Source organism: Ziziphus jujuba, chromosome 7, assembly GCF_031755915.1.
Source record: "Ziziphus jujuba cultivar Dongzao chromosome 7, ASM3175591v1".
In the NCBI taxonomy this organism is placed as follows: Eukaryota; Viridiplantae; Streptophyta; class Magnoliopsida; order Rosales; family Rhamnaceae; genus Ziziphus; species Ziziphus jujuba.
Genome location: NC_083385.1, coordinates 1,241,984 through 1,269,301, shown reverse-complemented (window position 1 = coordinate 1,269,301; position 27,318 = coordinate 1,241,984). Strand labels below are relative to the sequence as shown.

Below are 27,318 nucleotides of genomic sequence, written 5' to 3'. Positions count from 1 at the left end.
CCAACCACCATATCCCTTATCGGTTTTCAGCGAGTGTTTGTCCTAATGCAGTGCCATTGCTCTCCGTCTCCTTGAGTTGCTGAATAGCCCATACCCGGCCTATCCTCTCCGCTGCCAAATTCGCCGCTAGATTCATTACAGATTCAATAACCAATAGTATGTCGCCATGTCATGGGTTGATTTTGGTACTTTAAATTTCCTTTTTTTATAAGAATTACAATACACACATTCTAACAGAGATTTTCAATAGTTGTACACCGACGAAGCCTGTCAATACGATTTTTAGTAATTTTAATTTGTTTGGTTTGGTTAATCTTCCCTCCTCCCCGGCTAATAATGCTAAGCCGCCACGTCTCCCATGGGCTCTACGTGGATAAAGAAGTAGCATTTTTGGAGATTGTTAAATCTAACACGTTCGTCTACGACATGTGTATCCTAATGCAACCGTACCTTCAAATATTCAATCATATATGAACACGCATGAAGATTTTTTAGTGGGTCTGATCAAAGACATTTATACCCATCGTATATTTTTATTTTTTAATAAATTATCTATTTTTTCTATTTTAAATATAATTCGAATTCGTATTTTTTTTGCACAAATAGAAATGTTTAATCCACTTCGTCTTGTCCATTGTATATTATAAGAGAATTCAATCCATAGGAAAAAAAAAAAAAAACTGGTTCTAGATTCAAGAATAATTTATCAAAAAGATTTTTTTTTGTTTTTTGCAATAAAATATATATCCAAAAGTTATATAAATGCTCTAAACAATTATCATCCTTGGTGAAACAGTGAAACATGGTTTGCAACTTGATCTCATATCGCCTACACCAATAATGAAAAAAAAAACAAATATATATATATATATATATAAAACAATTTTTTTTATTCTGATTCTATTATTTAAAAACATAGATACTCAATCATCAAATTATCCATTTTGTCATATAACAAAAATATTTAAAATTAAATATACACGCAAATAAACTTTATAATTAAATAATCAAACGTTATGAGCGCGGACATTTTTCATATTCATATTTGGGTAACACAATAAAGAGCGGTTAAAATGGCCGACCCAAAAAAATAAATAAATAAATAAATAAAGATGGAAAAAGAAATAGGCTCATCGCATTTGGTTTTTGCTTGCGATACCAAATTCGAATAATGGAAAAAAGAATAATGCTAAATATTCCACTTTTATCAAAAATCAGAAATGTCTAAAGCTTAACCCAAAAGTAAAATGATGTTTAACGAGTCTGTTTATATTGTGGAAGAACATATAAAGATTTGTCTCCCTATATTTATATTCATATACACCAATCCAAGCGCCATCTTCATTGTCTTGTTCCATCTTTCTCTGTTTCTGCTATCTTGTCTGACTAGTTCTCAAAAACAGAGATGTCGTCCAATGAAGAGCTTGTGGAGGATGCAAATGGCGATTCGTTTCAGAAAGTGAAGCAAAATTTAAAGGATCGATCTAAGGTGCGGTTAATCTGTGAATTGATTGGGTTTCAATTGATGGGTCGTGATTATATTTGGTTATTACTGATCTGGATATGTTTGGTTTCGTAGAAAGTGGCTCAGACGAAAGAGATGTTCTCGAAACAAGCGGTTCAGACCAAACAGATCCTGTCTAAACAGGCTGTTAAGATCGCCAAACAAGCGGAAGAACACGAAAGATTCATCAACAAGGTTGGTCTTCTTTCCCCTGTTCATGCAAAACTAATTAATGGGAATTGAATTGTACTTTGTGAGGGTACCAGATAAATTCTCTTTTGAGAGGTTTTCGGTGCGTAAGCATTTTTTGGGCCAGGACTTGTGATTCATATCATATGTGATTTATTTTTCGTGTTTAGGTGACTCATCTTTTGGGGGTCCTCAGCTTCGGTGGGTTTTGCTTCCTTTTAGGAGCAAGTGAGTAAAGTAGTATTTTGATGAATGCGGTGGTTTGAATTAATTACTCTTTGACAGTTTATGTGATGCGTGATTTCTCGGTTACAGGACCGCAAGATATTCGTTATGTGTATTGTTTGTTCTATGTAATCTTTGTTCCTCTTAGGTGGATATACTATCGATACAAAAAATGGCATTACTATCTTTTGGTAAGTCTTGCAATCTTTCTTCTTTTTTTTTTGGTAGATTTCATATTTCCTTTAGATATATATATATATATATATATATATATGTTCGTTTAGTTGCAATATAGAACCGTAGGTGGGGTCTTTTAAGGAAATGGGAGTTTGAGGGCTTTCCTATGTTTATTATATAAATGGCTGGTTTTTTACTTCGATTAGTAGTTGGGGGTTACAACGAATAGTGAAAAAGTTTAGAATCATATAATTAGGTTTTAGTGATGGGTACTGTAAGGATGAGGAGAAGATACAAAAGGATTAGGTTGAGCCTGTTTTTCATTCCATTTTTTTTTTAATTTTTGTTGTAATTTTATGGCATTATACATTTGATTCATCAAATGATGATACATTACTTCCAATTATTCAATTGAAAACTTGGTGTACCGCTTAATCAGTCAGGCCTTTCATTCTGTGTCAATTTTATCCATGCCTCGTTCAATCAATTTTCTGTTTTCCAAAACACCTTCATATAACTAATACCCCAGGTTTCTTTTGTATTTTGTATTATTCTTTTGTGTGGTAGTTGAAAGATGAAAATGAGGAAGTGACATAATTTAAAAAATTTTTTTTTAGGACTTTTGCTATTATGCCAATACAATTTTTTTGGTTCATCTCCTTCTGTATCCAACGGATGAAAAGCTTTTCATGGTTTGCTTCTCATTTGCTGAGGTTAGCAACTAGTCTTTTAGCTATTTTGCTCTGAGTTAAGGGACAAACTGCACTCGTACAAGTTTTGACTCCTCTGTGCCTGCAGGGTCCATTAGCATGGGCATTGATTGTATGGCGATGCAGCTTGGTTTTTAGTTCTCTTGACAAACTTGTTAGTGTCCTTATACATCTTTTACCTGGTGAGTACACGTTTTTGTTTATGATTGGCCTTTTTAGAAGGAAAGAGCAAAGCTGTTAACTATATAATGATGTTAAAAATGAATGAAACAAATGTACTGTTTACTTCGCTGTACTTTAACTGGTTGAAATCTTAGTACAAATCCAGCTGAACAGAATATCATGCTTTACTTATGATCTTATGTAGCAACTGTCTCAAAATAGTATCTACTGGTAAATAATACGTGGCTCCTTGTTTATTAAGCAACTACTTTTGCGTAGTGAATTTGAGAAAGTTGGTTCTCAGTGGGGCTGCAACTCTGTCAATTAGAAACAGGGATGCTGCCCCAGAGCTATCAAGATGGTTGTTTGGGCTCTTCCTGCAGCCAATTTTACTTTGCCCTGTAATAAACTTGGGTGATCTGTTATCATAATTACCATAAATGCTAAAGATTTGATTTTTACAGGGCTAGTCTTCTTCACAATTCGATGGTGGGATCCAGCAGCCTTTGCAGCCATGCATCCAGAAGGAACTTCTCCGAGAGCTTCATGGCCTTATGTGGAACACAAATCTTACCTGTGGGCATGGCTATTTATGGTCCCCTTAGTTGCATATACCCTTTGGCAGGTTCTATATTTTCTCATTGTCAATGTTTTACGTCGACAAAGGCTGCTAAGAGATCCGGAGGTCATGACTTCTTACAGGTTCTTTCTCCTCAGCCCTTCTAAAATTTTGTGCAATCTCTCTCTATACAATTGTGGATAACCTTTTGTCGCCTTTTGTTCTGCACTGTTGATGCACTTGTTGCATTTTTGTAGGGAACTCTCGAAAAAGGCACAGAAAGCAAATAATGTATGGTGGCGCTTAAGCGGTTTGCTTGGAGATCAAAACCGCTTGTTCATGTACATTTTGCTTCAAGCCATATTTACTGTGGCAACCATGGCATTGACAGTCCCCATCTTCTTGTCATATGAATTGCATGCTTTTTTCCAATTACTCAAGGTTTCTGCATCTGTATGGAATGGAGGAAGCTTTTTACTTGAAGTAATGCCTAGGCAGGTGATTCTCAAGGAGAAGAAGAAATCGGAGGCACATCCAGTACAAACCCAACAAGACCAACCCTCCATCGTTGCAGAAAATACCACCATAGAGAACCACAATTCTACTGAGAGCTGACAGTTCTAGGTTCTAACATTCCTGTGTTTAAACATGTTTGTTATATCAAGCTTGTTAGTCGTGCCTCAATGTTTTTCATTTGGTATGCCCTGAAATTAGCTTTGTAACATTTGACGTTTGTTTTGCCTTCAATCGATGCTAATTAGTCTGATAATATGGTCCTCAAATGCCATTATAATTTTTGGGAAGCCTGAACATTCTTACATAACATTGAGATCGAGATTTTGTAGAGAATTGGTGCTTGGAAATTATTGATAGAGATGATACAAAATGTTCAAATATTTAAAGGGGTCTGCAATAAGATTATTAAACTGATTGATATTTGTAATGCAAGCATAACTTTCAGTTATAGCTGCTGAGACGAACTGAAATTCATGAATATCGGTAGCGTTGGTTGCATGTTTCTTCTGAGTAACAGCCAGAGGGCGCCAACACTTGGTTTCGTTAGTCTGCCGGATGAGTTTTTTTTTCTCTAGTTCAACTTCCTCCCACCTATCCTTCGTATTTTAATGAGAAAGGTCTAAAACATATTTTAATCTTTAATATAAAAAGTTCAAGGCGTAATTAAATAAGATGTAAGATAAAAAGAAGACGATTATTCTGTATTCCAGAGATACACTAATAGACTTTGATCTAACCATTTAAAAGGAATTAAAAAAATTATGAATGTTACAACACTTAAAAAAGTATTAACTTCTTCTTCATACAACAAATAAATGCCCTATAAAATGCATTTCACTCAGAAACCCCTAAAAAAACAAAACTCTGAAACCCACCAAAAATAAAAAAAAAATAATAAAAATAAAAATATGAAAGAAGCCCATGAGGATATGGGTATGGTATCGTAAATTGTTTGGACACCATCAGTGCCCGACACCCCCAACTCGCACATTATCACATCAATAAAGTGATATTGGCTTCCGAACAAATACCCTCTCGTGTCGATGGAACTTAAAGAGGGAAAAAGAATGAATTGACCCGACCCATCACTCCAAGACGGGTTGGGTCTATAACCCCAAAAAAAGATTAAAAAAACTACTATACACATGGATTGGATGGTAGAAAACAATGAGATACTGTATGCACAGTGTTTCGGCACATTAAAAATTTTCATGTGCAAAAAGCAAAAATGGTCTTTGCGGACAACCATGAAGAAGTGGACGACAAGGTATCCACATTACTCGGCTCGTGGAAGTAAGAACCCAAACCCTGAGTTCTCACGGATCAACGGTGGAGGCTCAATATCAGTAATTTCTACTTGCTTCATAGACTTGGATATGTCATCCACTGAGAATGGTATGCTGCATCAAAAGCATCCGTAAAACGTATCAATAAACAATAAGAAGATGATAAAATTGTGCTTTATCGATCAAATGAAATGCAGAAGAACCTGGAGTCATCATCCAACAAGAAAGAACTGCTAACGGCATTGTTGGAGTCCTCGGTCATCATGACTCTCATGCTCGAAATAACCTGTCGGGAGAATAGGTTTTTCAGAATGCTGTAACATCGACAGCTTTCAAGTTACTTATATAAGACAATGTATTCTCATGGGAATGCAATTTAAGGTCCACTTACATCAGAAGATACGGTATGTGTGCCATACTTATCGTCCCAGTACATCGTACTGATCCTATACAACTGCTGAATGCTAAGCACCTAAAGATGCCATAACCAAAATATATACTATTATTATACGAGCCAGATAATTGAAAACAAAAGGGATAGATTTGAAAGAAATGAGAAATTTGAGAGGCGGAGGAACTAACAGGGCAGAGCTCCTTGGTAATTTCATTCAAGGTCTTTTTGGGCTTTTGATGTATGACCTGCATTGTTAGGAAATTGATGAATGAAAATTGGTCAACAATTATTGTGGATGTAAATGCTTCATCATTTTAGATACAGCATTATTCTTACCAAAAATCCAACTGCCTGTCTAATGTGCTTCAGTTCATCCCAAGCTGAACCTGCATACTGGACAAAAATAAAGTTTTCAGACAAAAGATTATGAAAAACCGCTGGGAATAAAGCTCATAACTCTTGAAAGTTGCTCACTTCCTCGGTTGCTGCATAGCACCATTGTTCTAATTCAGCCAAACCCGCTTTCACATACTCCCCGTTACTGAATGAACAACACTCACGCCGCAAAAGAAGACTGCAATGATTACATAAGATGTAAGTGATGTTTAAACAAACAATAATAAACTTGTGATGGAACACAAATAAAAGAGGAGAAAGAGATTGATTTATCAAATCTATACCTGTTAAAAAGTTGAACATTGATGAATGAAAATATCTGAGTGAACACTTTACGGACCAAGTATGGTGGCACCTGTAAAAGCAGACCATATAAGTATCCAGAACTGTTTCCTAAAAGAAGAATCACATTTTTGGATGTTTGTTTTAGACATTGAACTCACATGGTTTGCTTTCATCATCTGCAGATAATTGTTCAAGTTTTTCACAATGCTTTGCCAATGAGCGATTAAAGCTTGCTGAGCTATGGCATTGGCTTGAGAGCGTCCTTTCACTAAACTTGCCCGCGATGTCCTTGGGGCCTAATTTGTTTGAGAATATATGACAATCATTCAGTTAAATATATGGATACCAAATCTCTTTCCAGCTAAATAAATATCTATTGTAGAATAAATAAATCAAAAAAAAACTTTGCCAGCCACCTACCTGGATACACAGCCCAAGTAACGGGGAGATCTCTTTCTTTAAATTGTCTCTTATCATTCCATATATCTTCTCGAGGAAGGCAGTCAGCTGCTGCTTAAACAGCAATGCTGGATATTTAGCCTCAACTTGGCGTAAATCATCCAGCCTACCAAGTGTACGACCGTTAAGAAATGAGATTCCGGCACTTTGAGGAGAAGCCCTTAAACCCTAAAGAGTCATATTAAGGAGGGAAAAATAAAATGGAGAGAAGAAGCATGAGACACAACATAAGATGATTGATTTCTTGACAGTAGGCATTTAATAAAAGTATACACCAGTATTTCATACTTGAGACATCCTCCCAAAAAGAGATGCTGATGTAGTTCTTCGCCGTTGTGGCGTCAAGCTGGCTGCTCCACTTGCTTTAAGTGTATGTTGAAGCAGCAACAATAAAGTCGATGTATTTGACAACCAATAAGCTAAGAAGTCATTATTATCCTGGACCTTAAATAAGGCAAAGTCATCAGCATTAGCAAGATGTAGACGTTGATTGTTCTTACTACAAATGGTTTGTAATGAAATTGGAAGTTTGATGATCGGGCTAAATTTCACAAATCTAGAAAACGGCAACTTACCTCTATAGCTGAAGCTATTGTTTGAATAACGCGATCAAAAATGCTAGTTCTTTCAACTTCAAATGACCTCCAGTGAAGAAGGCATTTGTATATGACACAGGCAGCAACAGGTCTGCCCCCTGAGAATCCCAAATTTTGTGATATACACTTGATCAGGAGGTCCTGGTTCTCCTGAAACACAAAACAGATTGCAAGTAACAAATTAGAAAGAGAATGTGAGAGACCAAAGCATTGGAGCACAAATTATTTACATGCAAGTCAATGGCTGATTACCTGCTGCTTCTCATTGAGAGATTTCTGCGGTTTTTCCTCTGATTCTGGCTCACGTGCATTTGCAGCATGTGATATAGCAAGAGTCATATCCTGAACAAAAAAGAAAAGAAGCATTGAGTCTACACAATTGTACAACTTGTCTTTCATCTCCTAACAAGTCAATGCAGCATAGTGTCCACTTACTGAAGAAACCTTCACTTCTCCATTATGGACATTACCATTCTCTGGTGTCCTCTGCAAATTTCATGAAACATTGCATTATTTCTGTAAGCTTATTTGATAGCAAAAACACACGTCTCACAATTAAGAAAATTATACTCCATTAACCTGAATCATCACCGTCTTTGGTCTTGCAGATAAAGTTTTTCCAGTTGGTGACATAGTCAATGCTTGCTGACGAAGTACTTGATTCTCTGACTCTGAGTTGGAAAGTTTCTCCTCTAGCCTGAATTATAGAGAATAATAAATAAGATGAACTTTGATGGTTTAAAGCTAATCAAAAGGTATTTACTCTGCAATCTAAGTAAACTGTCCATATGATACATCATTCACAATAGCAATATATGATAATAGATGGTTCCACATCACAAGTATTAACAGACCTCTGTACAGATTCCTGAAGCTGATCCACTTTTCTCCCTGCATCTTCCAGTTTCTTTGTAAGCTCTGTGTTTCTTGCCTCTGCGTTCATACCAGATTTTCTGGCCTCCTCTGCTGCCTGTCTTTCTGATAGCAGCAAAGCCTGTACAGTAACGAGAGGATTCATCAAGTCATCATATTTCAAAGGTTCAATTTCTAGGACACTCATCTATAATAATAATGTTTTCATAAAAAGATATTAAGGAAACTGTGGAATGATATATGCCAAGACTCTATAATAAAATCAAGCATATATTAGCAAAATATATATATATATATATTTATATTTGTCAACAAGCACTATTGTTATGCAAAAAGAACCATAAGAAGAGGATACTCCATCAGGCACAAAATTTGCATGGATGCCTACCTTCAAACTCTCCACTTCAGCTGTTAATGAATCAATCTTTTCAGTGTCTTGAACTATCACAGGAGTCTCCTTGATGACAGGCGGTGCATCTTCAATAGCTTTCCTAGCTGCCTCTCTTTCTTTCACAACTCTGGCATATGCTTCTTCTACTTGTGTTTGCATTGCATGCAAAGCCTCCTGTAACTTAGCTATTTCTTGGGCCTTTTCCTCTTCCAAATCAGTCTGCAATTCAAGTGGAAACAAACAGATTATATTGTTCGTAAAATTGTGCTCTAGTATATCATAAACCAAGATAATAGTGCCTGATACAGGATAACTTACCCTTAATCGCTTCTCAAGTTGCAAACGCCATGTGAGTTCTTCCACACGCTTCTCAAGTTTGTCTTTTGCTTCTTTAAGGGCCCCTGTTTCTCTTGCAGCCTGAAAGGAATCAGGACAGGGGAACCTCCAGAGTTAATGGATAATTCATTATATCTTTACTAGATAGATAAAATCACATAAATGAATGCAATCAAACCATTTTAAGCAGCCTGAGCTCCCTCCTAGCAACCCTTCGCCTCCAACCACACTGAGTAACTATTACAGCCTTCTGGAGACTCTTATAGTAAGAATATGCTACAAGGCAACGCAAATGAGCCTGCAGACCACCAATAAAGCGTAATGCATATTGCATCATAGCAATAAAAATTTCAAACGCTCATCCAGAAGTTGCAACAATTCCATTTGTTAGCTCTATAGACAAATGAATCAGATGATATGTGACAGTAGTACCTGGATAATGATTGCAGCCTTGGTTTGTTTTCTGAATCTGAATTCATTACGAGCAGTCATTGCCCTTAACCCTGTTTGCAGTTTGATTGCTGATGAATGTATGGTTAAGTAAGATGTTCTAGCAGTGAAGCATCGGAAGGTCTTCTGTATCTTTAAAGCTGCTGCTTCTTGTCTCAATTGCTCAAACAGTTTGCGGGCAGAAACACCTAATTAGAATCAAGAAAAAGAATATGGTTAAGACTTGATAGGAGATATGATTAGCTAAACTAACAATAGAAATGAATTTCTACTTAGAAAACACTCCATCATGAATATGCTGGTTTAAACATAAGGAAGTACAAATATACAAGCATGTGACACAGTAACGTTGACTGACAGAGTACCAGTGACTGAGAAATTTACATCTTGGCAAGGGGAACAACTAACAAGATTGGTTACATTAATATAGTTTTTTCATTTGCACAGTTTCAACTGATGCAAACTTCAGCAAGCAGAAAAACTCCTTGTGTAATAAGAAGCAAAAAGTACCAGGCAGGTATCATTTTTATCTAGCTAAATATGATACCTCGCAGATAAGATTGCAATTGAATAGCAGCTTTACGCAATGCAACAAACTCCTTCTGTGCAATATGGGTTCGTATTTGCCTTTGTATAGTTCTAGCAGCATTTCCAAGTACTTCTGCTCTTCTTGCATCCAACTCAGCCATCTGACCAGCTCGTAGGAAGACCTTTGTCTTGCCTATCTGCCAAACCACGTTGAACAGAGTTTGGAATGTCATAAATCTATTGGTAAATTCATTACATATGGAAAATAGTCAACAAAAATTTGTAACTATGCGAAGCCTTTTGAAACTTTAGACGAGTACTTATATGCTAGCAATTACTCAAAATGGCAGGAAACTAGCATCCACTGCAAAACATTTACTAATTTTGTAGAGATACTTGATATGAAAGGAGACCTAGTCATTCAAAATTTTCTAAGAACTTCGAAAATTTATGTGAGGCCCATAGCCTGTAAGTATTAATGACTTTTAACTTCAATTAGACCATTTGAGGTTTAAAAACAATAGCACGGTCATGACAGATATCAATAGAGTAATTTGAATCACCTGATAACCTTTCAGTCCCCTCTTATCCAAGATCATCTGGCATGCAATCTTGTCATCATAGCTGTACAAGAAGGAAAACTGGGTCATCAAAACTTCTTGCACATTACATATACTCTTGTATACAGAACAACAAGTAAACCAAAAAAAAACTGACTTACTTTCCTTCCAAAACTTCTGGTGCAAGAACCCCAAATCTATGAAGAAACTCATAAAATGTCCGTCTAGTAGGATACCCAGCACAGCTAATCCTTATAGCCTCGAGAACACCCTAAGAGAAACATGAACATTAGTTTGGCAAATAACAGTGCTTAACAAGATAAATTTTAATTTTGCAAAATTTAAGACAAATGAAACATAAGAAAGCAAGTTTATGGAAGAATATACTCACACCACAGCGTAATTGTTGGATTATGTTGAAGTTCTCAAAAATAGCAGGTTTCAGAGCATTATTTGGCTTTACACATCTGATATAATGAGGTTCTGTTGAATTCAATGTCTCCATCAAAGATTGAAGTTGCAACTGCATTTTTGACAAATCATCTCAATCAATTTTCCAAAAGTAAATATAAATTGCAGAAGATAAAATCTGCAAAATCTGCAGATTAGATAGACCAAAGAGACCTTAAAGCGTGATCCAATGGAGGAAAACTTAGATGACTTCGATGATTCCTCTGGAAGTTGAGGAAATAGGCCAGCCACAAATGAGCATTTTGAAGCTGTCAAGAGATCCTGATGTTCTGCCACCACATAATCTTTGTTTTTATCAAGGAACTGATCAGCCAGATAGGTTACCTGGAAAAGGTGACATTTTCAGCAAAACTTCCAGTATTTTTATGTTGACATTGAAATGAATACATACCAGACATATTTACCTCCCCTGCATAGTGAGATATAGTGAAACTGGTACGAGAAAGCTTAGGTTTGATGAAGCGCTTGTTGTTTTTGAATGTTTGGTATAACTTCTGAGCAAAAGTTTCATGTGTGGATTTAGGAAACATGCTGCGTGAAAAAAATGTGACAAACATGAGTTACAAGATGAATAAAAAAAGAAAAACTCATAATAGATTGAAAGATAAATATTAGAGTAGACACTATAAGGTCATGAAATTAATTCACATCCCAACAAACTTGGAAGGAATGATTAAGTAGAAACATAAGCAGCATACCAGGCTTCATCTAACAGTGCAATAATTCCTCCAGGTTTCTGCAAAAAATGGAATTACTTAGTTGTATTATCTGACTCATACTCCGAATGATACTAAAATGTGTGCAGCTTCTATATGTTTCTGCTTTAACATATACGACGTGTATGATGCAATGAAATATCACCTTCTCAATTAGATCCAACACATCTTGGTTATCAACAAACTCTATGTAGCTCCAATTAATTTCTTCTTTTGTATATTCCTCTTGTTCCATTTTGAAGACATGCTGCAGCCATGCCATTTAAATATTAATATACAACAAAACCAGTATTGAAATTAGCGGATGATATTTTAGCAAAAAGTTACCAACCTGATTGAAATGTTGTTGCAGCTTCTCATTTGTAAAATTAATACAGAACTGCTCAAAACTATTCAACAGGGCAAGTTGTCAGTCGCAAAGCCAGATACTAGATTGTAAATCCCAAATGTATTTAATGGCTTACCTATTAAACTTAAAACTCTCAAACCCATAAATATCAAGAACTCCAATCAATGATTTTGAATTTGGATCTTGACCAATGGAATTGTTGATTTTATCCACAAGCCTAATAATTTAGGAAATTTTGATTAGAGCCTAAAATATTGAACAAACAGCAAAAAAAACATATAAAAACCGATTTCACATACCAATCAAACAGGCGTGAATAAACAGTTTTCGCTAAGGCATCCCTGCTAATTATTGCAGCAACAGGATCAAGAGTCCTTGTAATAATCTCTTCTGGTGTTACCATTACACGCTGAATGAGTGCATCTTCCAAGCTCTTTGCATCACACCTATAATAGAAGCAAAATTTAATTGAAATGTGTGACAATAACAAGCAAGCATGAATACAGGATACAATGCAAGAAAGCATTAGATAGGCTTACTTAAGAAGTTCAGCTGTCATATTGAGATGGAATCTAGATTTCTCATCCTTGATGACAGAGGAGTCAATCTCCTCTCCCTTAGCAAATTCAACATTTCCAAGATGCAGTATTGCAGCTACAACCCTAAAAATTGCTTCCTGAAAAGAATTATTTATCACCAATGAGACTAATGTATGCAACACCACACACCAATTATATCTTAGACAACTGACCTGCTCTTCCTCACTGATTCCAACAACATCCATTGCCCTTCTGGTGGCAAGATATTCATGGGCATCATCTACTCCGTCCAACTCAAAACAGTTGGATTGATTTAAGTAGTGGAATGATCTAGGGTTTCCCAACTTATATTTCTCTTTATCCTGAAATTTAAACGGACAAGATATGTTATGGCCTAACAGATGCAAGTTTTAGGAAAGTGAGTATAAAATTTACTAGCATATCTGATATGCAACCAATTGGGAATTGAGGTATTATGTTATCAATTTTTATTATAACTACCTCGTGTGGTGCTGCACACAGAAGGTAAAAGCAATGATAGTTCCTTTCAGGATCTGAAATTTGGCAAACACGAGATCTCTCAAGCAAATAAGTCCTTATAGCTGCTCCAGATATCCTCCCATTCTTGTCAAATTGGATCTCAACAAATTTACCGAAACGACTGAATTATGATTGAAGAATAAAATTAGGAAGCAGTAAAACTAGCTCCTTCATAAAGTTAGACTCTCTTAGCATTATAAGCAAAATATACATTAACAAAATATTAGGTGCTGAAAAGCAGAGTTTCCAGAACCATAATTAATCACCAGTTGGGACAGTTTAACCACAAATTGACTGTTGGACCACGGAGGTTCAACCATTAAATATATTTTTCTAGAGTTGTTTCAGGGAAATGAAAATAAACTGGAAGAGCTCAGAAGCCTAAAGTGAACAGAAACATACCTTGAGTTGTTGTTCCTAACAGTTTTAGCGTTTCCAAATGCTTCAAGGACTGGATTGGACTGTCATCAAACCGGTCAAACAATACAAATTATGGTTTGCAATTTGTTTGTATGCATGCAAACACAACTAAGTAAAATGATAGTACTCCAGAAGTACAATATTCTAGGAAAAGTAGCTTTGTCATACTTCTAGAACTTGTTGCTCAACTGTCCGTCCTTCTACCCCCGATCGACCCCCAAGGTATGCAAGATACCGCATAAGCATCTTTGTCGTCTCAGTTTTACCAGCACCACTCTCTCCGCTAACAAGAATTGAATTGCTCTTCCCCTCATTAATCATTGCCCTATTATAGATAGAATTAAACTTTAGTAACTTTTCTTCTTCTTCTTCTTCTTCTTCTTCCTTTTATTTTATTTTATTTTTTGTCTGGGAGGACTGGGGAAAGAGAGCATTGCATTAGCATACACAAAGTAAACTACCTGTATGCAACATCTGCAACTGCAAAAACATGAGGGCTTAACTCTCCGAATGCAGCTCCTTTATATTGCTCCATCATATGAGTATCATACAAATGTGGTAGTCTTTGAAATGGGTTGACTGCGATCAATATATTTCCAGTGTATGTCTGAGGAAGATATTTAAGAAAACGTACAACAGGACTATTAACAACTTTTTCATTTGTTTCACTCAGAATCCACTTTATCATATACATTAGGACAAAGTTTTCAGCAACTTACATATATTTCATTGAGTTCATATCTGGTGGCCAAATTATGTAGAACTCCAGGTTCATGCAAATATGACAACTTTGTCATGTCATCTACCCCTCCAGGAGGAGCTTCAGTATCCTTTGGAAAAACTTTTGAGATATTTGTGGTTAACTGCAATGAGTTTTTCAGTGAGGATAACAAATACACCTCAGAATAAAAAATATTCATGTATAAAACAAGGGATTTTGAGTATTTTCTATCCACATAAATATCATTCTCTTTTATGATTAAATGAACTTCATAGACTTTACTTCATAACAAAACATAACTGGATTCACATAAAAAAGAAAAACTTGGCATTGTTTTCCACAGAAGCATACAGAACCGAGCATTGAAATGTACAATTAAATCTATAGATTAAGGTGTTGATCAGAAAATAATAATATATTAATCAATAAAATTATGTTGTCATAAATAACAGAATAAAACATGACAAACATGTCAAGTTCAACTTACAGTTTTCCCATTTGTTGTATGAACATGAACTTCTTCGCCGTTGATTCGAAAAACTTCTCCGTCGATCCATGCTTCCACTGGATCTTCAACCCATACATGAGAACCTACAATTATATTAACTGGTGCAGCCTGCGAAGACCAGTTATCAGAAATGTAAAACAGCTTGTCCATCAAGAGTCGAACCGGTAGAGACTACATTATACAGTTTAGTCCACAGCATAGCAAAATTGTTTAGCAATCAAAATAAAAGTTAACTTCTTCAAGGCCTTAAACCTTAGAGCTTTCATAACAGAGAACAATAACAAAACACACAGCATAATCTCAATCACCAATCTCAACGTTACAGCAGAGGTGCTAATACCAGCATGGAATACAAGCAAATAATGCCTAAACTTTGCAGAATTCCTCGTTAACCAAATAAATTGACCATGATAATCAAATTAATCATAACAAAAAAGGGAAAAGAAAAAAAAATTAACTTTTCCACACCAACTTCTCATTTAAGTACTTCTTTTTGGCTATCTAGTTCAATTAATCTTGCTTGATTACAAGCTTAGAGCATGATCGAACTAAGACTATCATCTCGAAATTCATTATTATTAGCCAGGGTTTTCCAATACCGGAATTACAACCTATTTGTCTCACCCAATTTCACAGAATCCTATTTGGCGTTTTTGCATCGAAACCTAAAATTTAACAATGCAGAAATAAAAGGTGCACGAAATTATCATATAATTATAGCTACAAAGAGCTAAGCGATAACGAAATGTGTAAAATATCATCTGAAAAACAAGATTTGCCAGAGTTGTACATAACAACATTGATTTCAAAAAGGACTAGTACAATCAAAGTTATTCCTAAAAACATCTTGCAAGCGATTGAACTCAGCTAATAACGAGTCAAATAAATCAAAATCAATCAAAGCATTAGATATTTTGTTCAAGTTTACCATGGCGAATACACTCGGCGATCTTCACCCGCTAACTCATCCGAGACAAAGGCCGAGTTGAAAGAGAAGTAACTCGGTGAGTCAGATCGGAGAGAAATGGAATGGTAGCTTTTTGGAATTTCAACGGAATTTTTGAGAGAGAGGGGAAAAATAGAAAATGAAATAAAAAAAAGAAATAAAAACAGAAGAAAAATAACTAAAAATTAAAAATGAAAGATGAAAAATAAAAGGCGGCTTTAAGTTTGAGCTGAAGAAGACGATAATAGCAAGCAAACAAAGCACTCTTGAGGGGATTTTTTTTTTTTTTTTCTTGCCCCCTTTTCGAAGCTTTTTAAGTTTTGGTTTGGGTTTCGAATTTTCTTCAAAATAAGGTTATGGATGTTTTATATATATGCCGAAAAAGCAAAAGTTTTTAAGCTTCTCTGTCTTTGTCTTTCTCTCTCTAGTCTTGTATTTCCATGCCTTTCTCTCTCTACAAATCTTTATTCTTTATACTTTTTTTCTTTTCCTTAAACTGGTCTGGTCAGCTCGAGTCCTTGGGAGAGGAGCCGTACTGTTTGGGCATCCGTGGCCTCCACAAAAATGGCTCTCTGCTATAAAACCGACAGTAATTGAGAGCAAAATTTTGTATTTTCGATTTTTCCTTTTTTTTTTTTTTTTTCAATCTTTTGCACCTATTTACGGAAATACCCTTCAACCATATTTCACAATTGATTGCCATTGTAGGACAATCTTTTAACAGAATTTAACCTTTTAATAACTAATATAGTGTCTAGATTTTGGGGTTAATTTCTTATGATTAAAAACGTTAAATAGAGATTAATAGCATATTACAATTTTAATGCTGGTTTGGAAGTATTCGATGTGATCAATCATATAACGTTTACTATTGATATTTGATTATCTATTAATATATATCCAAAATAAGTTTGATTTTTCAAGCAATAAATAGATTACTTGTTTTAACAAAATTTGTCTTTCTTTTTTAAAAAAGAAAAAGAAAAAAGAGGACATATAATATTTTGATGAAAGAGATTTGAGCAGGCTTATCACGCTCTTTGAACATAAATTTATGTGCATGAGCTTTTTATTATTTTGCGAATAATCGAATTTGATTTGTATCGAAATGTCCTCCATATCTGGCTTTCTTAGATTAAGTTGTGCATCGATTAATCAATAAAAACCTTTTTCAGGAAAGCCGAGTCGTAAAATAATCAAGAGAACCATTTAAATTCGTCCACTTAATTTCATTGAAATTAATCCAGGCTAAATTCGTAAATTAGCAAAGGAATTAATTAACTACAAATTTATTTATTTTCTTTTTAAGAATAATGCACATCGACGCCATTACAATCTGATATCCGACCCCAATTCGCTGGCGACTAAATATTTTAGCTATATATTTGGGCGCGAGAGAACTTTCAGTGTAAAACAATGACACCGCAAAATGTTATATCGCAGCTTACCTACCAACCAACTCAGGCCACTATAAGAACTAGGAATTATCTTGAGTAATGAAAGTTTTGTGATGGGATCGTAGAAACGTAAAAAGTTTATTTAAAAAAGAACAAAACAAAGGGAGAGTATAAGAGGCTCCAAGCATGTGGGGGCAGGGTTGGCGTAGCATCAAATTTCCGAAACTGAACCGATATTCAACAGTACGACATAAATATTGTTAAAATGACATAATCATCCCCTGAGGGAGAAATAAAACATTGCATACATCGCTTTGCTATTGGATAAGATTAGTAATTAAAAAAAAAAAAAGTTTGTGATCGTTTTTATTTTTTATTTTTTGGTTCAAAATTAAGCTTTGGAGATTCAAGTCTTACTTTCGATTTTTTTTTGTTTTTTGGGTGAATCAGTTTTATTAGTCAATAAAAAAGAAAGCAAATGATATAGTAGACATAAAGACAATGCTAGCTCGGATAAGTGATGCAACTAGTTTACAAATGCAATTAAAATTTTACCTCATATTTCTAACACACTTCAAATATTATTTTCTTAATTAAAGTGTGTCACTAATATATATATTTTTTTTTAACATATCTCGATTAAGAGTTAACCTTATATAGATGTTCAATCTTATTGCATATATTTCATAGATTACATAACTAATTAATATCAAAATATAATCCTTACAGTCTATTTTAAATATGATTTTTTGGTAAATTATATTAAAACATGATTTGTTTCAAGAAATATTTTGAAAAGTCAAACTGTTAGACAATGGGTGCCTATACTGTGCTAGTCCACATAAAAAATCAAAAATCAAACAGTAAATAAAATCGGCACAACCAACCTGCTTTACTTGGATGAGATGGGAAAGAACAACATTTTAAAATGGGGAAAATCAAAATAATATACAGCTAGCATGATCGTGGATCTCAAATTTATTCGTGTAGACTCCATTTTTAATATGGAATCCGATACCAACGACGTGTCCAAAAGATCCAGTTAGAATCATGAAAATGGAAGAAACACGTTTTGAATTATAATAATAAATTAATTATTAATAATTTTTGTTATATGCATAGTAATTAGCAAGAGTAGACATGTGACTGCATAAGAAAATTGGTGAGCTTGTATTTATATATAAACCACAAAATCCACCAATCCTTCCTACAAAATCGGGCCAATTAAAGCACTTTAAATAAAAATATTTGGACAAAATCAAACTGAATCCCAATTCGAACATCATATTATTAAATATTTTTCCCATTCACCAGGGAAATTTATAAATCATTATGGGGTCTCTCATATTGGGCGGGAAAAAAGAAAATAGAAAATAGTGGAATTGAAGAAGAAATACATTTGCCATGCGAAAGCGGAAAGTAAACATGTTAACTTGGCCAGATGTAAACAAAGGGACCCAGTCATCAGGTATATGTGAAGACTGAAGAACGAAGAGTCAGTGAAGAAAAGAGCGACACCCACAGAAGTCCCAAAATAGAACCCAGACAGGCGCCGCCTCTTACATATCGTCAACCTCTGTGTCTCAGAAATGGCATCGTCTTCCTTATTCCGCGCCTCTCTTTCCTCTCTCAACCCAAATCCCAAGCCGCCTTACCTCTACACTGCAACCAAACACCGCCCTTCCTCCTTTATAACCTGCACCTCCTCCACATTCGATTCCTCCTCTTCCACCACTAACACCAACTCTCCCCCAGTGGCGGCGGCGGCTCCCAAGGTCCGCCGCGCCGCCGATGAAAACATCAGGGACGAGGCTCGCCGCCATCGTCCCGACGCCGCCAACAATTTCAACGCCAAGTACGTTCCCTTCAACGCGGGCGTCGACTCGGCCGAGTCGTACCCGCTCGATGAAATTGTGTACCGCAGCCGTTCCGGTGGCCTCTTGGACGTGCAGCACGACATGGACGCCTTGGGTAAGTTCGACGGAGCGTACTGGAGGAGCCTATTCGATTCGCGCGTTGGGAGGACCACTTGGCCATACGGTTCTGGCGTATGGAGCAAGAAAGAGTGGGTGCTGCCGGAGATTGATGACGATGATATCGTCAGCGCGTTTGAAGGGAACTCGAACCTCTTCTGGGCCGAGCGTTTTGGCAAACAGTTTCTGGGCATGAACGATCTGTGGGTGAAACACTGCGGGATCAGTCACACCGGCAGTTTCAAGGACTTGGGCATGACCGTTTTGGTCAGCCAAGTCAACCGACTCCGGAAATTGAAACGACCCGTCGTCGGAGTCGGCTGCGCTTCGACCGGTGACACGTCAGCAGCGCTCTCTGCCTATTGCGCCGCGGCGGGAATTCCCTCGATCGTTTTCCTTCCCGCGAACAAGATATCGATGGCCCAACTGGTCCAGCCCATTGCCAATGGCGCATTTGTATTGAGCATCGATACCGATTTCGACGGTTGCATGAAGCTAATCAGAGAAATCACCTCCGAATTGCCAATCTATTTGGCTAATTCTTTGAATAGCCTTAGGCTCGAAGGCCAAAAAACGGCTGCGATAGAGATTTTGCAGCAATTTGATTGGGAAGTCCCCGATTGGGTTATCGTTCCTGGCGGTAATCTTGGAAACATATATGCATTTTACAAAGGCTTCAAAATGTGCCAAGATTTGGGCCTTGTTGATAGGATTCCACGGCTAGTTTGCGCTCAGGCCGCCAACGCCAACCCTCTTTATTTGTACTACAAGTCTGGGTATAAAGAATTCAATCCCGTGAGGGCCAATTCTACATTTGCTTCCGCTATACAGATTGGAGACCCTGTTTCAATCGACAGAGCGGTGTTTGCTCTGAAGAATTCTGATGGGATCGTCGAGGAAGCCTCCGAGGAGGAACTCATGGATGCTATGGCGCAAGCTGATTCTACAGGCATGTTCATTTGCCCGCATACGGGGGTTGCCTTAACGGCTCTGATTAAGCTCAGGAAAAGTGGGGTTATCGGTGCCCGTGATCGGACAGTGGTGGTTAGCACGGCCCATGGTCTGAAGTTTACGCAGTCTAAGATTGATTATCACTCTAAGACAATCCGGGACATGGCTTGCCGATTGGCTAATCCACCGGTGCAAGTGAAGGCGGATTTCGGGTCCGTCATTGATGTTCTCAAGGACTTTCTACGCCAGTAAACTCTGTATGTTTGTTTAGCAGGAACTATTTTTCTTTTTCTTTTTTAAATGCTTTGTTTTATGTTTTTGTAATTGCACTTCTTGTAGTAAATGGCCTATATTTTGAAGTATATCCTTTTTAGTTTTTATATAGGGATGTTGCGAGTATGTATCACTGTAAGACTGATCTTGTATAAATACTTTTCGTCCTTTTTGAAGAGACTAGAATGTTGTTTTACAATTTTTTGCCTGCGAAATAAATATATGACACGAAAATGGCACAAGCAAATAAAGAAGAGTTGTTTTCTCTGTTTGTTCATCTTAATTTGCTCATCATTTTCAGCAATTAGTCACTAATTTGAAAAATAGCTGAGCTAATTTTTAGGTTTGTAAAAGAGTTTTCTAGCACCTCACCTCCCAAATGTATGGAACAAAGTTGTTACAATAATCATGTGGTGGTAGTGTCATGTCATGACTTTGTATGAAGAAACATATATTGTGGTGTCGTGTCATGAAGTTGAAAGTGTTCTGTCGGTGGTTTGGGAAATGTGGATGTGATATAACAAAATGGTTATGTGGTTTTTGGCATATATGTAAAGTGCAAGTGAAATTCTTTGATCTAGATTTAACCCTCTTGCTTTTCATTCCATTTGATACATGAATGTAATGCCATCTGAACATTGCTTTCTGACTATATTAGTAAAAATGGTCTATGTTATTTTGGTATGCAAGCAATTTTCGAAAGTGTTTTTGACCTTTTACTGAGAAAAGAAACCTTTGGTATGAAGTAGCAAGCATGAAAGAGCATTTCAAAAAGAAATAATTAGTGGTTATAGTAATTTTTGTGATTTTAATTTTTTTTGGCATTGTTTGTCAGAAAAAGGATAATTATGAACCAAGAACTATTATAAATAGCAAAAAAGGAAAACAGCTATATGCACATGTAGGATACCCAGTGCATTCCAGTTAATAACACAAACAGGTGGGAGTCTTTGGTTGCAAATTAGGCCGTCCATTTATGATGAAATATGTGTAGCTTTATACAAGCGCAAGTCGCAACGTAATGTCTAAAATATACATGATATTTAAGGATATGCCCATTTAGATGTATTTTATCATTCCGAGGCAGTAACTTTATTGTAACACTTTGTTAGACTATGGGAACAGGTAGAAAAGGCTCTTTTGCTATAACGAGGCAAACTGTTTATCGTTAGCCCATATTTTGGTTTTGTCTGGCCAAGTAGAGCAACCACACCAGCACTACGGAGTCAACTCCATGATTACTCGAACCTTTTTACCACTTTGTTTTCATGAAGGTAGGGCCAAAGCATATCTTAGCACAGTTAAAATTCATATTCGTTCATCCCTGGGAGTAATTTTCTCTCAATCTCCACATGGTAACCGAATATATATAATGTAGTTCATTGAATCGAACTATGAAACCGTTAACAATAAAAGCAGACTTCTTAATTTACAAAATTATCGTGTTGATTGCTATAACAAAATCCATTTTTTCTTACAGATTTTTATGTTTCATTGAGATAAATAACATATATATAAGATTCGGATAAGTGGCAAAGTCTCATAATTAATCATTACATTCATTCGCCATTAGGGCCCTGTGTCCCTGAAAGATGACGTATAGTTGGTTCTAAGCAATAATGAGAACTGTGCGCGGATGCCTTTTTGGATAATCCCTCTCATCTTTTAGCTTTTCCACGTGCGTTTTATTGTTTGTCGGCAAGGAGATGCAAGGGAAATTCAGCTAATTCTCTAGCACTCACAAATGGACATTAAACTGGGCCTTTTATTTTTACATATTTTCTACTGAAAAACTAAAGTTTATAACATATTGTTATCCAATTTATCACGATCGTTTCCATTACCGCAAGCTAAAAAGGGTATGCTTTCATGAACAACTTATGTTATACAAATTACAAGACCTAAAGAAGATCATCTTGGAAGAAGCGATTAACTCTGGATGCTCATTTTTACTCTTCTTCTTTTTTTTTTTTTCAAGAGTAGTCATAGAGCGATATGCTCTTGTCATCTGAAACACTAGCAAGTCGACAGGCCCCTCCTCCTGATAGAAAAGTCACTCCCCATACTTGGTCTGTGTGGTTGCTCATTGTCTGCACAGCGGCCCTCATGCTGAGATCCCAGAGCCGCACGGTTCGGTCACTCGAGCCTGTGGCGATAGCAGCCCCATCTGGGCTAACATCCACGCTCAATACCCAGCTCGCATGACCAGACATAGCCCCAATCAGGGTTTTCCCCTCAGCATCATACATGTGAACATGGGTATCGTCGGAAGCCGAAAAGAGTAACCTTGGTTCAGCAGGCGAATAAACCAGAGACCGAACAGGCATGTAATGACCTTCCAGATGGTGTAGAAACTTGGCACGGGCTACATCGAAAACAGTAATGGTTCCATCCATGGAGCCACAAGCAATGCGTCTACCGTCTGGACTCCAGGCAACTGACAGGACAAATTTCTTGCTGCTGGTTTTATCGGAGGGCTTTGGTCCTTCTGGACGAGGAATTGACAGTGTAGCAACCAGATTCCATGTTGCTGTGTCCCAAAGCTTCACAGAGGCACTGCCCCCGCCTGCAACAGCAAGAATCGTACCCTGAAGGGCGACAGATTGTTACGAAAAATCCAAAAATGTGGACTATCTCAACTTTCAATCACAGAGTCTTTTTCGCTAGTTAACTTGTTATGTAGGATAAGGACTACACGATTAGCAAAATCAAGTTGAATATGAATACATATGTCCTTTATCCCAGTAGTAGATTAGATGGCTCAACAAGCAAAGATCTTAAAAGCAGAGGCAATCAATGAACAAATTGAATGAAGAGATCGTTAATGATGAAGAATTTGAATCTAAAAACAAAGGATTTTTTTTTTTTTTCCATCGCTTACTTGGAGTTTTAAAATTACATATGCAAGAATCAAAGTAACTTCTTAACAGAATCAAGAACCAAATTATTATAAAGTTCTTCACTCTATATACAAATGTTGATGTGCTTATAGACTCTATTTTAGTAAATTGACCTAAAAAAATTTTCTTCTTATATATAATTCTCTATAAATAGAAAAATGGGGGGCCTTTTTGCAGTTGAGCTCGTAAGTGAATGAATTAATTTACCTTGGGATCGAAACGCAATTGCCAGACCTCGGAAGGTGGGGCTTCGAGAGTAGCAATGGTGTTGTTAGTGTCAACGTCGAAGACCCGAATGAAGCTGTCGAGGGAGGACGAGGCGGCGATCATGCCGGAAGGGTGAGCTGCCACAGACGCCACGCCAAGGCAGTGGCCGGTGTTGGTGCGCTGAAGGATGAGGTCGTCCGGTTTCCATAGCTTCACCGTCTCGTCCAGCGAACCTGTCAGCAACAGCGCCGATCTGGACGCCGTCGCCGGGACCCATGTGGCCGCCCACACCGACTCGTCGTGGGCGTTTTCGATGGATTTTAGCCCCGCAAGTTTCATCGATTGATGCTTAACCCTAGTGCCCAAGTCTCTTTGCTTTTTCAATTTTCTTGACGTTTTGGAGGGTTTTATTTATTTATTTATTTTTTGGGGTAAAAAATAAAAAACAATCTGAAGTGGGGTTAACTGGGCTAGGCTTGAGTCACATTGAAAAGGACCAATAAGGAAAGCCCGGCCCAGTACTATTCAACGTTGGAAACTTTTTCACTTTTACCCTGCTTCTATGGAATCTTCCATTCCGTATTACAACCGCTTAAAATAAACAAATAGCAGTTTCTTTCAATGCAATTTCCGTTGCAAAACACGGCATAATTTTGTTTCTTTATAACTAACTTGTCACTTGAAAGGTATTCAATGCGGATAATTTCCGCCCATTAAAAAGCATTTACTCACCCTCCTTGCTGCTATTTAATGCCCCTAGACTTGAAATCCCAATCAAGCAAACGTCGTCGTTCAACGAAACAAGATCCATCTTCTCCACTCAAGAATTCTGAATTCATAAACAGTGGCCAACTACCATTTCTCCGTGACTTGGAACCTTTTTTTTCTCTCTTATTATGGGTTCGCATAGGGTAAAACCCAACATCATTAGCCTTTGCCTTAAAATTCTTGGATTCCTCATGTCCTATACATTATCTTACCTTTACTTGCTTCACTTCATTCCTTCGATGACTTTTCCATGCTTACTTAATCAGCCAATTTCAAGAAAATGGAACCGCAATCTTTCCCTGATAAACATATATTTGTTCTTAGTTTTCTTCATCTTGATGCAAAATATTCACATTGTTTTCGGCAAATATTCTTAACGTTTTAATAGTATAGTAATAATGCCTTTCAATATTGACCATTCTTGCACAAAACTTAAAAAAAAGCTGTCAAACGCATCAAACATAATACTCGAATAAACTTTAGTCTTGTACAATACAAGGGGCTCCAAGAGGTGAACCAAAAAACAAAACACAACTAGAGCCCAACACCACCACTGTGGAGTCCTTGTGTGGTACCTATACATACTGTATTCACCAATATTAAATCATCAACCACGAAAATCCAAACTCAGAATTCTTTCGGCTCGATCTCTAATGGGTGATATAAAAAAATAAAAATAAAAAATAAAAAAAAAATCCACAGTTAGAGCTCATTGCCCTTCAACAATCGTACTCTATACACACTCAAGCCATCAACGACGCAAATCCAAAAAGCCAAACTCACAAACTCCTGCAAGGGTGCTCCAAAAGATGGACAAAAAAAAGAACCCACAATCAGAGCTCCATGCCTCGCAGTCTTATAGTAACCAATATATATATATATATATATATATATTGTATGCTTTTACTGTAATGTGTTAAAAATTAGTGTGTCTGTTAAAAGTATCTAAAAGAGAAGCAGACAAATCATGCAGTTTTCAGTTCCTAACCCAAATTTAGGGCCTCAGCCCATTCTCTGTTTCTCCTTGATTGAGTTAATCTTCTCCAGCCTCCACCCATCTCGCAGCCTGGCAATGAAAGTGTCGGCTTTCATATTAACATCTGGACTGGGACAGAAGGCGGACCCAATTCCATCTCCACCGTTGATCACCTTGACCGTCTCTGATTCCTCCTTATTGGACGAAGGATCAGCGTCTTCTTCTAATTCTACTAATTCGGGAGACCCACAGCGAGAACTATGAGCACTCTGTATCTTTACAAAATCCCCCCGGACAAAAAACTTCATCTCCGGCATTGTGAACGGCGGCGGTGGAGGAGGAGGTGGCATCGGAATCAGTGGACTCTGACTGCCGCCATTCACAACATTCTCTTCGTAGGAATTAGGCGACTTAGTTGGCAACGGTGGTCGGCCACTGGCACTGGTAGTCCTTGTTCGTGTTATTCGCTGCCGTGAAGGCGCCGGTGGTGGAGGTGGAGGCACCGGAGGAACCATTGACCAGCTGTTATGCTTTGATGACCCCGCCGATGTTGAAATTGGTGGCGGTGGCGGCGGAGGCGGAGGTGGAGGTGGTGATGATGATGTGGCTGACGAAGAAACTGAGTGAATTTTCTTGCTGATTTTGCTTCCCTTCTTGAACAAGCTATGGAACATAGACGACGATGGAGGTGGAGGCGGCGGCGGAGGAGGCGGTGGCGGCGGAGAAGGAGGCGGTATTGTTGTGTAATAAGGCGGTTGTTGTTGTTCGGTGGGAGAGAGAGCAGTGGCAGTGTCGTAAATGTTGGTCTTTCGCTTCTTCTTCTTCTTCCTCTGATTATACAAAACCACCGAAGCGAAAACCATTGCTAACTCTTTCGCATTGCTCTTTCTACGTTCGAATTTCCGGTACTTCTTCTCGGATGACTGAATCCTCACCGGCGAAGGTGGAAGCGGTGGTGGCCGAGGAGGAGGGGGCGGTGGCGGCGTTGGTGGTGCTGCAGATCCTACTTTCACGGAGTCGCTGCTATCATTTACGACGTTCACCTTTTCCTTGCGGTCGACTGTTCGATTCGTTCTCCTCTGTTTCCGTTGAGCCACCGGTGGTGGAGGAGGAGGAGGAGGAGGAGGCGGTGGCGCCGGCGACTTGGGCGGCGTGGAAGAGCGGAGCTTGAAAGTATCGACAGGAATAACCTTGATAGGAGCACTCTCGAGGTGATCAGGTGGTTCGTTACGACGTCGTATGTGGTACTTGTTGATTTCAAAGTCATCAAAAAAGCGGAAGTGAGACCTATCGTCGCTGTTATCCCAGAGCGATTCCTGCCTCAGATCTGGATACGAACTGCTGCTCCGCCTCAACTGCCTAACAACCCCATTTCCAGTGGGTGTTGGGTTTAGGGGATCGTAGATCTTGTTCCTTTCGGAAAATCCAATCATATTATCCTCCGCAACATTTTGAGCATTCAAACCAACACCATGGCTATCATCCTCAGAAGCCAAATCGTCGTCGTTTTTCCTGGCGAAAACCCCACAGAGAATCGCAAACAAGACGAGGAAGATATTGAGCCAGTCCCAGCTCTTCTTCACCGCGTTGGGTCGGATTAGCCTCTGCGATGTGAGAGTGACAACTGGAGGGATGGCAATGAATAAAACGATAAAAGCGATGATTGGCAAGAGGATGATAAGCACCGGCGGAGAGAGAATCGGTGGCGCTCCGCCACGACGGCGAGGCATGGAGGAGGAAGAAGAAGAAGAAGAAGAAGAAAAATTGGGTCCAATAAGGTGGTGGTGGGTCTGCGTAACGTAATGAGTTTTATTTTGCAGAGCTTTTTATATTTATGAAGTTGGTTTGGGTTGGCTTGAGAAGGAAGAGGATGAGTATAAAATAACTTTGTTGAAAGCTTCTGACTTTAGGAGACAGAGATACTGTGTTGTCTCAACTCCATATGATATTAATAATAATAATACTAAGTTGTAAGCTGATCAATTAATGCGTTTGTTTTTTTTTTTTTTCTCTCAGATATTTTTTTCCTATGCATCTCTATTTTAATCCATCTTCGTTAGGTGGGAG

At 37.6% G+C, this 27,318-nt stretch overlaps 5 protein-coding genes across 8 annotated transcripts; 2 read left to right on the top strand and 3 right to left on the bottom strand.

The window, feature by feature from the left end:
• The first annotated feature begins 1,104 nt into the window (after window positions 1-1,104).
• On the top strand, window positions 1,105-4,295 carry LOC107424107 (glycerophosphocholine acyltransferase 1). Of its 2 annotated transcripts, XM_016033811.4 has the most exons (8): window positions 1,107-1,489; window positions 1,580-1,699; window positions 1,864-1,921; window positions 2,009-2,109; window positions 2,713-2,808; window positions 2,894-2,987; window positions 3,432-3,669; window positions 3,784-4,295. In XM_016033811.4, the coding sequence occupies exons 1-8, from the start codon at window positions 1,406-1,408 to the stop codon at window positions 4,139-4,141; spliced, it is 1,149 nt and encodes a 382-aa protein (XP_015889297.1). In that variant the 5' UTR covers window positions 1,107-1,405; the 3' UTR covers window positions 4,142-4,295. The 2 variants fall into 2 exon arrangements, with proteins under 2 accessions (XP_024932675.1, XP_015889297.1); XM_025076907.3 differs by lacking the exon at window positions 2,713-2,808 and having other exon boundaries at window positions 1,105-1,489.
• Window positions 4,296-4,755: 460 nt separating this feature from the next.
• LOC107424106 (myosin-17) lies at window positions 4,756-16,393 on the bottom strand. 2 transcript variants are annotated; one of them, XM_060818660.1, is made up of 39 exons: window positions 15,789-16,393; window positions 14,840-14,968; window positions 14,351-14,494; window positions 14,093-14,238; window positions 13,800-13,956; window positions 13,614-13,672; window positions 13,173-13,332; window positions 12,884-13,033; window positions 12,672-12,808; window positions 12,432-12,578; window positions 12,248-12,349; window positions 12,115-12,172; window positions 11,929-12,030; window positions 11,766-11,803; window positions 11,472-11,598; window positions 11,221-11,391; window positions 10,988-11,119; window positions 10,758-10,867; window positions 10,600-10,660; window positions 10,056-10,233; window positions 9,491-9,696; window positions 9,237-9,356; window positions 9,041-9,139; window positions 8,720-8,941; window positions 8,313-8,452; window positions 8,038-8,155; window positions 7,894-7,944; window positions 7,711-7,800; window positions 7,438-7,608; window positions 7,151-7,300; window positions 6,824-7,030; window positions 6,562-6,699; window positions 6,403-6,473; window positions 6,197-6,296; window positions 6,059-6,115; window positions 5,911-5,967; window positions 5,720-5,800; window positions 5,532-5,614; window positions 4,756-5,442 (listed from the first exon to the last, which is right to left on the bottom strand). In XM_060818660.1, exons 1-39 carry the CDS (start codon window positions 15,789-15,791, stop codon window positions 5,319-5,321), a joined length of 4,596 nt encoding a protein of 1,531 aa, XP_060674643.1. In that variant the 5' UTR covers window positions 15,792-16,393; the 3' UTR covers window positions 4,756-5,318. The 2 variants fall into 2 exon arrangements, with proteins under 2 accessions (XP_060674643.1, XP_015889296.3); XM_016033810.4 differs by having other exon boundaries at window positions 7,151-7,306; window positions 15,789-16,391.
• Window positions 16,394-18,538: 2,145 nt separating this feature from the next.
• Window positions 18,539-20,578, top strand: LOC107424133 (threonine synthase 1, chloroplastic). Its single transcript, XM_016033869.4, has one exon. It carries the CDS (start codon window positions 18,793-18,795, stop codon window positions 20,377-20,379), a length of 1,587 nt encoding a protein of 528 aa, XP_015889355.1. The 5' UTR covers window positions 18,539-18,792; the 3' UTR covers window positions 20,380-20,578.
• Window positions 20,579-22,145: 1,567 nt separating this feature from the next.
• Window positions 22,146-23,910, bottom strand: LOC107424122 (WD repeat-containing protein VIP3). The gene is made up of 2 exons (XM_016033845.3): window positions 23,508-23,910; window positions 22,146-22,988 (listed from the first exon to the last, which is right to left on the bottom strand). The coding sequence occupies exons 1-2, from the start codon at window positions 23,844-23,846 to the stop codon at window positions 22,374-22,376; spliced, it is 954 nt and encodes a 317-aa protein (XP_015889331.1). The 5' UTR covers window positions 23,847-23,910; the 3' UTR covers window positions 22,146-22,373.
• A 641-nt stretch (window positions 23,911-24,551) lies between these two features.
• On the bottom strand, window positions 24,552-27,318 carry LOC107424123 (formin-like protein 20). Of its 2 annotated transcripts, none has more exons than XM_048479870.2 (2): window positions 25,264-27,318; window positions 24,552-24,574 (listed from the first exon to the last, which is right to left on the bottom strand). In XM_048479870.2, the coding sequence occupies exon 1, from the start codon at window positions 26,979-26,981 to the stop codon at window positions 25,278-25,280; it is 1,704 nt and encodes a 567-aa protein (XP_048335827.2). In that variant the 5' UTR covers window positions 26,982-27,318; the 3' UTR covers window positions 24,552-24,574; window positions 25,264-25,277. The 2 variants fall into 2 exon arrangements, with proteins under 2 accessions (XP_048335827.2, XP_048335826.2); XM_048479869.2 differs by lacking the exon at window positions 24,552-24,574 and adding an exon at window positions 24,722-25,064 and having other exon boundaries at window positions 25,264-27,314.